The 17,144-nt window shown below is 40.8% G+C and overlaps 1 protein-coding gene across 1 annotated transcript in view; it reads right to left on the bottom strand.

Moving 5' to 3' along the window:
• Window positions 1-17,144, bottom strand: part of macrod2 (mono-ADP ribosylhydrolase 2) — a 424,084-nt gene that overhangs the window by 126,740 nt on the left and 280,200 nt on the right. Inside the window, exon 6 of the mRNA XM_076891831.1 lies at window positions 2,979-3,100. Coding sequence (XP_076747946.1) covers window positions 2,979-3,100 — 122 coding nt within the window. The remainder of the gene's footprint in view (window positions 1-2,978; window positions 3,101-17,144) is intronic.

The following is a 17,144-nucleotide window of genomic DNA, read 5'->3' on the forward strand; positions in this document are numbered from 1 at the left end:
TGTTATTATCACTTATTACTACATAACTACAATCAATCTTTAAACAAGTCCAATATTTCCTCTTTGGGTCTTCACCTGAGTCTCCTTTGGAAACAACAACATAGTGTAGTGTAACAAGCAATGAGCAGAGGAGGGGGCTGTTTGACAACATGCTGCTCAATAGTCCAGAGCTGCAACTTTCCTGCAAAGCTCCCATAGCTCCCCTGTGTGTTGCTGGAACGCTGGCATCCTGGCTGTGGGCTATGGTCAGTCAGAGCCCAGGGAGCTGTGACAGCCTGCTGCTCTTTCAGCCGCAGAAAAAAAAGCAAAAAAAAAAAAAAAAAAGCACTGAAGCATAAGAGTCCTCTAGGCAGAGAAGAAATGAGCAAAGATGCTGCAGTAACACAGGCACACTCACATATGCCTGAGGATGACGCACGTAAAAGGCAAAGTTTATGTGTGCACAAACACATGCTATCACTATCCTGCGTGCACTGCAGTCAAATGATTTGGAAAAACACGCTTCAACGGCACATCGTCCAGTCTGCTATTTATCCAGAGAACAAGACAAAATGCAAAATCGGTCAAGCGGTAAAAGTATTCTACTGTATATCCTACAAGTGTTGCAGGACATTTAACCCATACAAATATTACGCTGAAAATTTACCCCCAAAAAATCAGAAACATTTCTGCAACCCATCCAGGAACTGCCTGAGGTTTTCTAAAAGTCATACTTTCGATCTTCCTCACTTCCATTCCAGCAGAGCTGCAAATCAGCCCAGCACAGTGTAGGAGAAGGAATGCTCTTCTATCTAATTTCTAACCACTGGAATACTAGTAAGCACGCACTCACGCACTGAGCTGCCCTAAGGTAAAGGAAGTGCATTTTCAGTCCTGAAATTTAGTGGTACTCTCTGTAAACTCCCCATCTTGACATGCTACATGCACAAGAAGTTTCTGATATGATGACTGTGGTAGCCATACCGTTGTGGAGCCCGAAGGGTGGCTTTGAGCTCAAAGAAATGGGGATTAGCAACCAATCGGTTCTCCTTTCATGCTCAAGTTTATCTTGTGTTAAGCTTTGTTTTGACTCCTATTCCTGTGTAATGCCCTGGAATCCCCTTTAGGGAGGCAGCCATCTACGATTCCCTGTTGTCCTGCCTTCCTTTGCCCACTTTACAGACCCACTTGGCAGCGGGCCTGTCGTCAGTGGGATCTCTCAAACAGCAAACCTCATAGTGAGACCCTTTCAGAGAGGCTGAAATGAGCTTAGAGCTGAACAGCTAACCAGAAACTTAGACACATTGTGTTGTGCACCAAGAGCCTGTGAGATAGTCGGTTAACAAAGAATTAGCAGAGAACCCTTTCAGCCTCTCTTCAAGTGTGTCTTGCATATCAAGGCAAGCTGGACTAAAACTAAATCAGGGCCACAGCCTTGCTTGAAGAAAGAAACAGCTATTTCCTTTTCGGTTTGGTAAAAAAGGCTGTCTATTGTCCTTGCAGCAAGGAGAGACCAAATGGACTGTGGCTAAGATAATGTAATGTTCATCCTACAAGGCCAGCCAATCACAGAAAACCACTGTTTTCACTGAAGGCCTGCTCAACTCACAACAGCTGTGTAAATATATTAGACAGAATCCTGCCTGCTCCTAGTAAAAACAGAAACTCTGTTTCTTATAAATATATGGATTATTGTATAAATAAATCAAGAGATAGACCTAATCTAAATAAATCTTTGGAATGTGCAAAAAAACAAGGATTTTGTGGTTTGTGGATGAAAGCACGTAAGCAAGGTGGTGGGTTCCCGTGAAGAGGCCCGAGATGCCAAGTGATTTTGCCGAGGTGCTCCCTTTGCCAGTGAGTTCTTGAGCAGAACACAGTGTAATTGCGTAATATGCTAATGCAATGTCACGCTTGTGACTCATCTTTAGTGGATGTAACTATTTGAGAAGTTGCAGAATACTTGCCGCTCATTCTCATACAACCTCGAAGCAGCAAAACCCAACTACTTCAGACATTTGGCTTCACAATCCATTTAATTGCAACATAGAGGTGTCTGTTGCACTCACAATAAGTCATCTATAGAGCAGGAATTTGTCAACATCGTCTTTAATGAAACCGGCACTCATGTATGTCTCATTTTTCTTCCATCGATTGACTTCTGATGAGGCTGCAGGATAGTACACTGACACAGAAAGTGGGATTTGTGGATATTTGGTGTGACACTGTTTTGTTTACCCTCTGTGGGCAGGGCAAATCCATATATCACACAGCCCAGCCTGAAACATACAGTCCGCGCATGGCTAGAAGCTTAGATAGTGTGTGAATGATCATCTGCCAGCTGTGGATTGTGTGGGCATTGTCTCATCTAAAGCCCTTATGATTCAGTCGCATGCACCGTACCCATTGTTCTTCTGCTGTTTTAAAGAAGAAAATTTAGCTTGAAGAGGTGGCACAGATGTGTCCAAGAAACATCACAAATTACTTCTTGGTGCGGGAGACTTAATTTCTTGAAAACAAAAATGACACATCACAAATCTACACCAAAGCCTTTGTGGAATTTGAGAAAGGGCAGAGTTTTTTAACCTTAAAGTGGGTTGCCAAACAAAAAAAAAGAAAAATAACAGCATGGTTATTCACAGTCGTAAAATAGAGAGGTGGGTACAAAGGCCTGCCTTTCATTTAATCACAACCCAAAGTAGTCTACATGAAAAGCCTTCATTTGACAAACATGAAACATTACCATTTTGTTGTGTTCTCTGTTGCTTTTGTTTAAATAAAGAAGATTAAGGCTTTTCAGAACTGTATCTAAAATGAAAGATGCTAAATCCTTTTGTTCCCGTACCTTTTCCAAATTTCCAAAATTTTCAAACACAGCTTTTCTCACTGAAGGCTTACTCGCTGTTAAACAAAAACACCAAAAGCATATAATTTGTGTGTTTTAAACTGCTCTGAACAGAGTCCAGTTTTTCCTCAGCCTGGCAGTGCACTGTACTCACCACAGTCTTCAAGTCATGCTCCTTCATCAGGTCGAGGGAGTTCTGGTAGCAGGAGGTGAGGTCATTAGTCTCTGTAGGGCCCACATGACCTCTGGCCACCGGCCCCACGGTGTGGATCACATCTGTCGGAACAGGACAAACACAAGCTCGTTTGTAAGTAAGCACGGCCTACTTTTAGCAAGGATAAATGTTTGAAGCTCTGTGGTGGTAAGTGGAAGGCTATAAAAACAATCTGCAAAATCATCAGCAAAATACACAACGTGGGAAAGTTTGTCTTCACAATGAGACAATGAAGAAGGCAAGATGAACCTGCTACCTAAGTGAGTGCATTTATTTAGTAAATGAAGCAGCAGCTTAGATAGAAAATCAATTACAAGATTCTTTTATGCTATCCACTCAAATATTCATATCTCTCCCTGTACTCTCTTTCCCTTCGCATAGTAATGTCTTTACCTGTCAATCACTGGTCTCCTTGTCTGGCCTGGCCAGACCGAAGAATGCAACTTCTTAAATGAATCATAGGCGCGATGACAGGAAAGCAGAAAAGAATCGACTCGGTGACTTGACAGAAACATAATCTTCTGCATTCTGCGTGGCTACCCTTGGCCTTCTCAATGTTGGACAGGCCAGGTCAGCATCAATATACAGGATGTTACTCTGCAACGCCCAAATAGCATACCGGGTAGATCACAAAGACTAACTACGAAGAAAAATAATTTATGCAAAAAACAAAAGTCTGCAACAAAAATGATTATATACATGATGACTCACCAAAAGTCATGATGCCATTCTTCTGTTTATTCAAACCCAGACAGTACTAATATTTCACTATATCCAGCAGTGCGGGCCAGTAAATCTTCATTTTTAAGCAAATTAAATATAGATCATTTCTGACCCTTGGATTTGTAATTTAATGCAGCAAATTCTCATTACTAAAATATTAAACCCTCTCGAAGGACTTAGACCCAGAGCTGGTTCATGTAAGAACTTGCAAATAAATCGCAGTGCAGCCAGCGTTTTCTTATGTTTTCTTACATGCGACCTCAATTATTTGATATGAAACACTCAGCCTCATTTTCCTGCTGAATAAATATCAGCTACATTCCTAATCTACTCTGCCATAAATAATTTTTGGATAAAATTTGATTCTTGGTTCACTCTCAAAGCACATTGTTAAACCACAGCTCATAAAGGAGCATTTTTACAACAGAAGGTTGTAAAGTTATGACATGCATATATTTATGGGGCATATTCATGGGATGGGAGTCATCACCCTGGCAAGTTAGCATAAAGGAAAACGTTTTGGTTTTTCCCCCTAAAGGTGTGGTTATGGTTGTGAAAAGATCTACAGCAGTGGTTCTCAGACATTTTTCTGGCACGGGCCACTGCAGAAGCCAGGGAAAAAGTTCACAGCCTACACCACACAAGTTTGAGAACCACTGGTTTACTGTAACCCAAACTCCTATTTTTTTTACTAAATACTGAAGAAAAAAGACTGAACTAAAAGAAAGTAAACAGCGGCTAACGAGTAGAATATGTCAGAAAATACCAGAAAGGATATGAACCCCAGACGGAAAGTGCAGCATATCAGTCACACTGCCCACAACACGACTTTCAAGTCACAATTTGTTGAGATGAAAGCAAAGAGTAGCTATTACACATTTTAGTGTGACAATCATTAATACTTCATGATAATAAAAAGCAGGGACCTTTATCATCAAGAAGAGTTTTCTAATGTTGCTTAAGGGGTAATATTTAGTTTTTGGGAGAGGTCCGAAACAAGGGGCCAGGTTGATCCCAATGCTAAACCGAGGTTGTGTTGTAATGAGAATAGAACTGTCTGAACTATTCCCTTTTTCCAGAATTGCAGACTGAAAATTGCATAGCACAATGTGGTTATAATGGGACACGTGGTAAGTTGTTTTTCGTGCATAATTCATGAAGTTCACTACAAGAACGGCCACATGCCAATTATAGTGTGGGTAAGCGCCAAAAACCAGACTACTGGTGAATTCATGAAAATTTAAGCAGTTCTTATTTCATCAGTATGGATGCCTCCACTTGTATCCTCAACTCTTCCACATCAAATAAATATTTATACAACTGTGTTTCTGTAAGGTGAAAGACATGTTTCCCTTTGTGACTAAGGAGGGTTATTACAGGAAGGACAGTTTGTTACGGTAGAGCTCAGAGAGACTCTGGCAGCTACTTCACCGTCTCAGTAAACTTCAACACAAATGACCTTTCTACCCCCGATTTATAACGACCGGAATGCTCCATTCAAAGGAAAACCCAGTATTTCTTTAAATTCAAGGAAATCCAAGAATTAAATCCAAGTATTTGCAACAAGGTGATAAACTCCGTCAAGCTAATATCACTAAAAATATAGGCTCGTGACTCAACATCATACTTTTTTAAAGGCTTTTGAGTGCACAGTGGGGGTGTGAAGTCAATCCTTCTGCACAGACTCGCTGACGTACAAAAGAACTATGTCAACAACAAAAACAAATATAACCTTGTTAGTATGGTGTTTTAGCTATGGACAGCTTAACCTTGCTTAAAAGACAGAAGTCTCTCTTAGCATAAAAAGTTATTTTTCTAATGCTTTTGAATGATGTTTTTCCAACAACCTAAATTGCACACAGATGCTCTTCGCAATAAGAGCTTGAAAAGCTCTGACGGGTCATTATTAACATTCTTCATCATTTTGCCTTTTCTCTCCTGGTAAAACCCTCAGCTTTTATCATCAACTGCACCCATTAGCTTACAAACGCATCAGTGTTTTTCCTTTTTCCCCTTTGTAAGAATACTGACACATGTAGACCATTCTCTCAGTGCTGCCTTTCTTCAAGAGGCAAATAAATTTCTATCTTTACAGGGCTGAAAAGATTTCTGGTGATTGTCTTGCGCCGGTTGGGCTTAATTGTGGAGATATACAAATACAGGCCATTTTACCATAACAAGCATGGAAAACAGAGTTAAATGTTTTCATGAAGCACATTTAAAGGTTGCTTTCTTTATACTAGACAAGCCAGCAGAGTTTAATCTATGAGCATACAGAAAGTCTTTAGAAATTTCACAGATGTCTTCTTTAGCTTTCTCACTCATACAACAACAAAACCCATGCACACGCTTTTGCCTTCAGCTTCCATTTTCAGCAAAGATTCTTTTTTTTCTTTTTGGCAAATTTTTGATCGACTGGATTTGTTCATCTTGGTCTTGATGGTTGCTCGGGGCTATAACGTCAGTGACATGATTGCACCAGCAAAGATTGATGACTGCCATTCAAACTTCGTACTCTCTCCCCATGAGACTACAGACTCCTCAAAGAAAAACAAAAGCAATCCCAAGGTTTGTTCCTTTTCCCTTGAGACTCAAAGAATATTTATGCGTTAAACCTGCGGTCGCTGGACAGCATTAAATACCACAACCGGACCTCAAGATCTGATCTGTTGTTCTGTGATGATAATACTGGGTTATATTATTTTTTGTTGTTTTTCCTCAAGCATAAACAATTTACTTGATGTTTATCTTGTCTATTATGATTACTCAGTGTGGGCAGGTTTACTCCAAAATGCCTAACCATTAATTCTAAGTGGGTGTCTTGATTGCTGAAACTGGTAAGTCCTCCACTATAAATTAAGGAAACATGTCACATTATGTTGCTTGTTGTACTGCAGATGTGGCACAATTATCATACATTTCCCCCCAGTCAGTTCTTAGCAGTCAATAAAAAACAGAAGTGAAATGGGAAAACGCACAGCAAGCCAAGAGAGTAGAAAAAGAAAAGTTCTACTTAAGAAAAAATAAAAAGTTGCTGCTGGTCTTTTTGTTGTCGTTAAAGCCCAATCGACACTGAAAATTACAACAAAAATGCATTATTGGATAAAATAATAATAATTTCTGCCTGAATAACCTGAGAAATTGTCCTGTGATTCCCATTTTCCTTTGCAAGGGAGATGCGTATGTTCATTCAACAGCAAAAGACTCCAGGGAACACCGCAGCAAGTATAAAGGTGAAGATGCTGTTAAATGTTTATGCACTAGACACAAACTAGCCATCCGACAGACTGAAAATGATCCTCGTTTCAACCAAAATGATCATGAATTTAGAAAATGACTGTGCTGTTGGCAGGATGACAGTGCCCTTATCTATAAGGTGTGGGGGGAGTCACTGAATGGTTTGATAAGAAACTGATGTGAAGTATTTTATATCACAAAACAGCCGTCACAGTTGCCATCTCTCAGTCCAGTTGAACACCCAAGGGAGGATTTGGTCAGACAGCGCTCTCCACTATCATCCTTAAAAGACCAAGAATTAGAAGAAAGGTGTTTCTGCCCCCAAAGCGCACTCGCAGAGACACGCTACTGTTCTTGTACCATGTGATGTCCCAGTTAAGACAATGTTGTTGCTTTTTTGTCTTTCCCCTCTGTAATTTGTTACCTGTCCATATAAAAGCTCGCTGCGTCCACATTCTGTTCTCTCCTCTTCTAGGCCATCATGTATTATAGATAATAGTGCACTACACAAATCTATAGGAAACCATAAGAAGGTAAATGTAATGCAGTCTATATTTAGTTCATGCAGACCTTCAAATGTCAGATGTACTTTCACATATTCCGGTGAATTGCACTCTGTGCATAGTGCGTCTGCGTTACACATGGCAACTCGAAACGTCGACTCAGTATTGGCATTATTGATAGTGTTCATAGAATTCAGCTATTTGAGATCCTCAGATCAGGGGCAAAAACATAAAAGAATTAAAAAAAATAAATCCTGAGATGAAGACATCCCTTGTGGCGAGATATTTCTGTTATCGGAGAACGACTGGACACAAAATGACCCCCGAACACACCAAATGTAGCGAATGTGTAAGAACATGTTAGACAAGCCCACTAAAGCGCTCCTCGGCTCTCCCAGAGCTCAGGAATAACTACCAAGGGGACATGCTCACTTCAAAGACGCCACTTTCTTAGCAACTACAAAATCTTTTGAAAATTCTAGACTTCATTTAGAAGTGAAGTACCATGTTATTTCAGAGAGCGACCAGCACTCCACAGCCTAATCAATCTTTCATTTTTATATGCCACGTACCATCCCAGATAATAACTGTTCCAAAAGGCTAAAAAATATTTGAACACATTTACTGTAGCATGGCTTCTTCTTCTTCTGAGTAATCTGATTCTTGGCAACAGAACGGGAGATGCAAACCTGCGTGCGTCATCCTGACACTGCACAAGGACATAGCAGTCTTATATATAGCCCATTATTTCCAAAAGATCATTTACACTTTATATTTTATTAAAATTGTACAAAGACAAGATGAAAACTTATGACTAATAAGTTATTGTTTGCTGTTTTAGAATGAGCAGGATAAACTGCTGGTAGAAAATCCCACCACTAGGTTAAACAGGATTGGGTATAAAATGAGCATCAAAGAGATGCTGAGTAATAGAGAACTAAAGATATGCAGAGCTTTGCTGCTCTGAAAGACACAGTTAACATTTTCAGGATCATTTTTCTTCAACATAAAATTGTATGAAGTTGGGGATCATCATATGTGCCCACAATAGAGGAATTCAAGAAAATCTATGTATGCAAGTGTGGGGTTGACAACTACTACTGAACGGCCATGCTGTTTGAGATTTCAGGGATCAGTTACATGTTTCAGCAAGACAGTTACACAGCAGAAACAGCATGGCTCACTAGTAGTAAGAGCTTGTAGTCCAGACTTGTCACCTGCTGAAAACACTCGGTGTACCGAGAAACGGCACATATGACAAAGGAGGATGTGAACTGTTGAGCAGCTGAAATGCTGAATCATGCAAGGCTATTGAAAAAAATCACATTAAAAAATGAGTGCAGTTTGCCCCCTAAATTCCCAGACAATTACAGGATGCTGTTAAAAGAAAGCGTGATGCAACACAGTGGTAAACGTGCCTAAACTGTCCCGGCTTTGTTGACGCATGTTGCTGGAGTCAAATACAAAACGAGCATATTTTTCCACAAAGAACATAAAACCCCTGTAAACACTGGGATTGTGTTGTCTTTGTTCATTTCGTAGTTAAACACGGGGTTTAATCACTTGCAAATCGATGCATTTTGTTTACATGTTGCAGCTTCCTGAAGTCTTTAAACAGGGGTGCAGCTCTATTATGATCCACAAGCAAAAGACAGTAATCAAACCACTTTGTGTTGCCTGTTGGCAATTATCTTCCACACTTAAGAATCAACAAAGCACATAATGACTTACAGTCCATTAGGAAATTCAGCCAAAACTGCAGTCGCTATTTTTATGTGCTAAGTCATATGTTATATGGAGAGTGAATTGTAGTCTTATTAGTTTGTATGATCCTTGCTAATAGAATTAAGTGTCTCTATAAAGTTTATGACTGATGCCTAAAACTAGTGACTGTGTTTTATGTGTGGTACTCATGATTTCACTGCACTGGCTAAGCTGTCTTCAATTCAAGTCAGAGGTAGCTCACTCACTAACTGTTCTCCATTAGGGCAGATAACAGTATCATTGCTATGTCATTTAAATGTATTGATTTATATATTTCTTACAAATATGTCGGGCGATCGTGGCTCAAGAGTTGGGAGTTCGCCTTGTAATTGGAAGGTTGCTGGTTCGAGCCCCGGCTCGGACAGTGTCGGTCGTTGTGTCCTTGGACAAGACACTTCACCTACCACCTACTGGTGATGGCCAGAGGGGCCGATGGCGCAATATGGCAACCTTGCCTCTGTCAGCCTGCCCCAGGGCAGCTGTGGCTACAACTGTAGCTGCCTTCACCAGTGTGTAAATGTGAGAGTGAATGAATAGTGGAATTATAAAGCGCTTTGAGGGGTCCCGAAAAGCGCTATATAAATGCAATCTATTATTATTATGACAACATTTATCACAAATAAAGCTGTATTGTGCGTCAACTGGAAGTCTCCTTTTATAAGACAGTGAAAACTTTACAGAAATACTTCAGGGTGAATTGAAGAAAAAATGATCAATAAAGTAAAGAAACAGTCAACTGCAATATGTCGTCTGTCTGCCATTAACATTGATTTTTCTCTTTTTTAAATTTCCCACCAAAAAACCTAAACAGAGCAAGGAAGTTGTTGAAAGGGAGGTTCAGCAGTGATTTCATGGGGTAGAAATCTGTTAGCATCTGTCGCTCTTTGACAAATCTATCAAAGCGGGTCATTTCCTTTTTACTGGTTGATGAAAAAACACAAGAAGTCACATCAGTGTGGACATATCTGTTCATAATGTTTAGCTTTTTTCTTTATTCTTATATAAGGAGCTAGGTATCTTGTTTATGTGCTTTATTCTATTTATTTGTTCTGAATAAACTTGCCATTTAAAAAGCCCACTTACTTTAATTGTTGATTACATGACTTATTAGTAATTGTAACATTAATAGGAGATAATACTAATAATCCCAGTAATATTGTGATAACATACACTACACAAATGCTCTATAATTTCATGGTCTTGGCAAACCAATCAGAACGAAGCAATGATACTCCAACTTTCTTTCCAGCTCTTTCATGCTTGTATTAATTAAACACTGCTTCCACATGATAGCAAGTACGTGCCAGTCACTGTGAGCAGAGAGGATTCATCCATCTTTTGTCAGTCATGAGGCTCTTTTCAATGTGCTCAATGTCCCATGAAAAAAAAAAAAAAAAAGCAGGTAGCATCTCACACTTCCTATTCCACAGTCTCTCAAAGTAACTCGCTGTCAGCAAGCCAGCCTAATCCACTGTGTGAGTGTACCATGGGGGTTTTGCAGGCGAAGCTCCACCCACTACATAGCTTTAAAAAACAGAGTGAACGACGTGTTTTTTTGTTTGAATTTAGACATAAACTCTAGCACTCTGTGTGTACACACAGTGCACATGTGTTGAGGTAGAAACACACAACGGAGCTCTTGCCACTTACAGTAAGACCGGCGAGTGTGCCTCTGTGACGGCTCAATGTTAATAGAATTCAACATTAATCAAGTGATTGTATTTGTATTTCTCCTCTTAACATACTGTAGCGCTGAGGCAAATAGCCATGGCAGTAAGAGAGTACCTGTTCAGATAAAGATCGAATTTCCTTCCAGTAAAACTGTAATGTATACAGTAGTTGCCAGGCATTGCCACTCAAACTCTAATTCCATAATACCCACAAGAGTGACCACATTTCCAGAAATTAAGTGTATTTTGGCATGATTGCTAGCCTAAACCCTCTCAGCATGCACACAGCTGTCCCACGTTGCTCGCTAAGGATTACTAAATGAAGTGTGTACACCCACTCGGACATGGAACTGGTGTTGTCATGGTGACAGAGTGCAGAGCGATCCCCTAATGCTTGCTGAAGCTCCAGTATGAAAGAGGGGGCTTTTTGCAGACCTGGAATCATCTGACGCATACTGAGCAGATACAGTTGTTAGTGCATTAATATTCCCTTCTTTAAAAATGGATTAGGGGTGTCTTAGTGATTATTCATACACTTGGCTTTCAAAGAGCTTTCCCATTGTGAGTGTCACTGAGGTTCTGTCACACTTAAATAGGCTAAGGGGGTAAAGAGCAAGAGGGGGAGCAGTTACAAAAGGATGATGACAGACCATCATACACACATGCAATATCACACCAATGTTTTCCAATGATTGTGACAAAAAGTATTAAACACGCTAAGCTAACATTTTACTGATATATTTTATGCATAAAGTGAGCTATACATTCATTTCATTATCTTGTGTGTCTTTAGGTTTGTCTGCGTGAGACACTGAGGCTCCATCTCTACTTTTTCCACATTTTAGGTGGCATTTTTATGATGCACCGATCAGCGCTTGTCAATCATAACAATTCACAAAGAAATGTGTCATCCTTCTGGAGTCACGCACATGCGGCACCGACACACATCCACGCCAGCATAAAATACAGTACAATTCAGTCCGCGCTGCTTTCAAATGTCAAGAAGCTCTCTGAGTAAAAGCAAAGACCACTCTAATTGAAAGCCAACTCTCAGCCCGCTGGCACACTTTTTTTTTTACTGCTTTACTGTACTGAAAAGAAGGTGAGGTGTGTGTGTCTGTGTGTGTGTGCATGACTGAGTGAGTATGCACTGGCTCCACACTGAAGGACAGTGGGAGTGCAATGATTGTTTTGCTCTACACATGCTGTAAGAATGGCCCTGGTAGTGTCTACAGGGACGATGGGCCCAGAGTAAAAACGGAGGGAGAAAGTCACCGAGCAGCACTGCCAGCTGTTTCATTGCTTTGGGCTTACTATAATATTCCCCTAAGCCTGAATGAGCTACCAGGTGACACTGCTCTCGACAGCTTGTTGCACGCTCCTTTTCCCCCTTTGCAAAACATTTTTGAATAAAATGTGAAAAAGAGTGTATTTTTGCCACGTGTGAGGCAAGACTGGCTGAAAAAACAAACAGTACGGCCACAATTCACAAGCTCAAACAAAAAAACTTCATGTATACAGTGTGAACACATTTCTGTAAAACCATGGGCGTAACTTTGTGCTGAACATTGGGGGGGGGGGGGGGGGGGGGGGTCAAGATCTCTCTAAGTAAATAAATAAATCTGGGTAAATTCCCAGATTATTAAACATGCAACTATTTTGCTGGTAATAACTGAAATGAGCAAAGAAAACCAACAGCCTATTTATGCAAGATAATATTGGCTGGGTCTGATGGGGGGGGGGGGGGGGGGGGGGGGGGGGTCCATAACCCCCCTAACCCCCCTGGAAATTACGCCCCTGTGTAAAACAACATAACAAAATCACAACACACAAAGCGCACTGTTTACTTATGTTTGCCACCTCAATGACTGATACAGAAACTACAATCCTCATTACATGACAGCCATTTATGACATCACAACAACTTTGATTTCACTGCACCGTAAGGAGGGAATCTGGATGTTTCATTAAGAATATTTAAAGCAACAGCGCATATATGTTGCCTACATGCCTGCATGTGTGAGAATAAGAGTATAACTGGAGCTTTGGTTGAGAAAATTCAGCATCAGATACATCATCTCTGCTTTTACAGGCCTCGGTTTGTGTAAAGGGGCTGATGAAGCCTCGATCCAACATGAAGTGATAATGCAGTTTGTAAGAAGCAGCCCTGCCGGGTCACATCAACCACGTTTCTGTAGTGAGGAAAATATATTTTTTGATTTTCCGCTACGACGCGGAGCCCCTCAGACACACCTTTGAGGGATGCGGTTGATGAATCTGACGGGGCCGGTAAACTACGGGTAGACTGCAGATATTTGAATTCCAGAGAAAAAGATGTCATCTGTACAGACCCATGCAGCAGGGATCTACAATATTTATTACTCTCTTGGTGCTTTTTCTTGCAGCAAGGTGCCCTGCGAAGACAGAGCTTTAAAGGCAACCTGCTTGTAAAGCTTCTTTGTTTGTTTTGAATTAAATGTACAAAAACAAAGCGCACACAGCCACAGTGCAGCCTTTCATCTCCGCACTGCAACATTACACTGTGATCTTGTTACCTGAATTCGGCGATATCCCATTTCTACTTTGATTAGGGCAACCCAATCGCTCGGGCGGTGCATCGTAATTCTGCTGGGGGTCTGTACCAACAGGTCCTTGAGTTGGGCTTCATGAATCTTTAAATGGCAGTAGATTTCCACATACACACATGTATTTGTGGAAGCACAGCTGCAGGAAGAGTGAAAGTGATGTGGCCTTCAAAAATGCTATTACCGACGATTTTAATTAAGATATGTTCACTCAACGTGGATTTGACGGAGAAAAAAACAGCAGGTGGAGAGATTACGCGTGCTCTCGTTCCAGCAACATGTGCCACACGCTTTCCAAATTATCCTAATGACAGTAATTACAAAGGCATATTCAAATTTATGTTTAGTAAGTAAGGCTTAGGAAATGGGTATAAATATTATTGTGAATGGCTTCGCTGTATTTCACCAATAGAGATAGAGACGATGAACAATCACACTATTTTTATTTTAGTCATTAAGAGGTTTTGCCTGATGTCTCCTTTCCCCACAGCTATCAGTGTAAAGTGCAGAGCAATAACTCAAACAAATGCCCAAGAGCTGGAAAGCAACACAACTTTTAAATGGTTAAAATTCAGTAGAAATGCAAATGAAAAACAAATCTAATTAAAATAAATAAATATTATTAAATCTCTGTGCAAGAATTGGAATCATTCGCACACATTTAGTGTCACAAACCTTTAAAAAAGTACTATTTAGCCAGGCTAGAGTGTGTATCTAAGCAGTGTGAAACAACTAAGATGAGCCGGCAGATTTGTCTTGCTCATAGATATAAAAAAAAAAGTAAAGTAAATGGAGCTGAAACGATCCAATAGTTTCTGCGGTCTTTAATGTGCTTTTGACTTTGTCAGTTTTTGCTTCTAAAAACTTCTTAAAACTGAGTTGTTGTTTGTTTTGCATATCTCAGCCTCAAGCAAATAAATATTTTTGCTAATCAGAGCCTTTTGCCTTTTTCCTTTTTTCAAATGAATGATGAACTTGACAAATGCAGACCTAAGTATGACCCCCCCCCCCCCCCCCCCCCCCCCCCACCTTTTATTTTTTTCCCTCTTCCTCTTTCTTATTTTTTTAGTTCAAAGTAATATGATAATGCCACAAGCCCTTTGAAAATCCTGTTCTTACATATCAAAAAAAAAGTGCCAGACATGGCTAACATGCTGACACTCACAAGGCTGCTCTGTCCCCGGGGCTTTACTCAGGCCTGTCTTCATGAACATGTGAAGAGGTGTTTTAAAATTTCTCCAGGTTCTGAAAGATTCATTTCACTTATTACGTATGAGTTAAAACAGCTGGAGAAGAAGGCTACAAAACAAATACTAACACAAGAACATGCTTTTTTATGAAGCCTGTCCTTTCCACAGTAACATTAAAAGGAAAAAAAGATGGGAAAAGGCAAGAAAACAACACAGGTAAGCTTGAACAAAAAGGAAACTGGTGGGCAGTGACCTTTGGGAGCTACCTTTGAGTCATAATAGAGCGGTCAGCACTTTTCTTATTTCCCGGTTTAGCTTCCTCTCTGTCAAAAGCTCCACTACAGAGACAGCCTACTTATCAACTCCTTTCACATACAGGGTGCCACTCATTACTCATGTATTCATAGCCTTTGCGGTTTAATTACGAGACTAATCACAACAAACTATCTCCTTCACTAGTGAACCAGCTGCTTGAGTAATGTGGGCCTGAGGGATTGAATGCGGCTAATCAGTTCAACGTACAACGCGTTTTTCTTCGAGATTACTACTACAGCTACGTGGCGTTCGATTCTGCGAATTATCTAATTTTGATTAACAACGCCGTAACACAAGAAAGGGGAAACACTTCATGCATTTTCTCCGTATAGTAGGAGAGAGCGAATCTGCAGCAGTCGCTGCTGATTTCGTAGCAATTTTCAATGCCTTACTATTTTTCTCAAGAAATGACAACAGTCTGAAGAAGCCAGTGCAGCACAGGCAACATCATTTACAAAAACAAAAAGACAAAAATTGGTGGTTAAGATGTGTCTTTCCACAAGGAGAGAATGCAGCTAACCGCTAAATCACCATGTCCACCCACCACAATATCAATAGTACAATTGCTTGCTTGTTCAGAGTATGACCTTGTAGAAATTTCTTTTTTCCAAGACACGTGAGTCAGTGGAGTGAATATGGCCCCATTACGACTCCATCTGTGAGAGCACGCTCTTATCTGTGCCTTTTTCAGGTACCTTCACTGAAGAAGCTGTAACAAGGACCCATCCAGCCAGTGAGATCTCACAGTACCCGGGTCCCAAAAGGTAGGATCTTCCATGCACTCGCACACATGCGGATTATCTACAGCAGCATCAAAACTTGCCCGACGGTGTGTCTCTGCAGTGATTTCTGTGAGAGGTCCCCATCAAAATAAATAGAGGTCACTCTCAGACTCGTCTCTTCTCTCAGCCCTGCTTCACCTGTGCTTCCAAACACCCACGTAGACAGTTTCAGAGTCCCATGTGGAAGAAGCAGAACTGTGACCAAACTCCTCCAGGGAGCAGCTAGCTAGCAGTGGTACACCTGCCACATAATATATCAAAAGACAGGGAACACACATACACTCTGTGCTCGGTGACTTCCCGTGCAATGCAACCAAAAGCTATAAGAAACATGCTCTTATGGGAATACATTACTCATCGGATAACATACGGCCACGTTCGAATGCAGATCAGACTCGCTGGGTACGGTTGACGTAAACCCACTGGAAGTACACCCTGGATAGATGGCAGAATAAAATCTCATCAGGTGCCAGTTTGGAAGCAGGCCAAGCTCTGTCTCTTTTTCAATTCTCCTTCCTTCTCGTTTTTCTCTTGCTTCAAATCAATCTCTCTTTCTCCCCCCCCCCAATTCCTCCTGAATGGCTCTGTCTGTCTCTCAGCAGCGTTGTAAATGAAATACGTTGAACTGCAGAAAGGTTTATGTCTGGAAAACACAAGGTCACGCGTAGCATCAGTCAGCTCCCCACCTGCTTTTACTGCAATCTGTTTGCCGTGTGTATTTATCACAGATGCAGCCATTTCTGCACCGAGGGCTGTGCCACGCTGTGCATACGCTCACTTTGTTACCCCCAACAGAAATGTCTCACCGGGGAGAAGCCTTTAGTAGAGCACATATAAACTCTCGCCTTTTAGTAGCATGGGAAATGCTGAAATGCATACATTTATGGGGCCTTTTTCTGAGTGCTGCACTAAACTCAGAGTTTGACCTTGCTCTGCGCAGGCCTTTCGGAAATGCTGAAGTGACTGTTTTAAACAATGGATAATTAATGGTCTTTATCGCATTTGTAGGAGTGACTTAGATATGTGGTCGTGTCATCATATGGAGCATATGGAGTTGGGTTGACAAGTATTTTGTCTTTGCTTTCTTGTAGTTTGTGCTTTGTCCTATTTGCAGTCTCCTTATGCTCTTCTTTCCCCTCTTTTCTGTCTCCTCATCCTCCTCAGATGTCTCGCTCCTGCAGGAGGTTTTGTCACCACTACTGTTGTGGTTTGATGCTTTATAAATGCAACTGATTTTTTTCTTTTTTAAAAAAAGGGGAAAGACTTGCTGATGCAGTTTAAAAGTTGAAAGAATTGGCGCAGCAACCTGTCGGCCTTCCGTGTGCGCTGATGTATCG

Source organism: Maylandia zebra, linkage group LG13 (genome assembly GCF_041146795.1).
Source record: "Maylandia zebra isolate NMK-2024a linkage group LG13, Mzebra_GT3a, whole genome shotgun sequence".
Classification (NCBI taxonomy): Eukaryota; Metazoa; Chordata; class Actinopteri; order Cichliformes; family Cichlidae; genus Maylandia; species Maylandia zebra.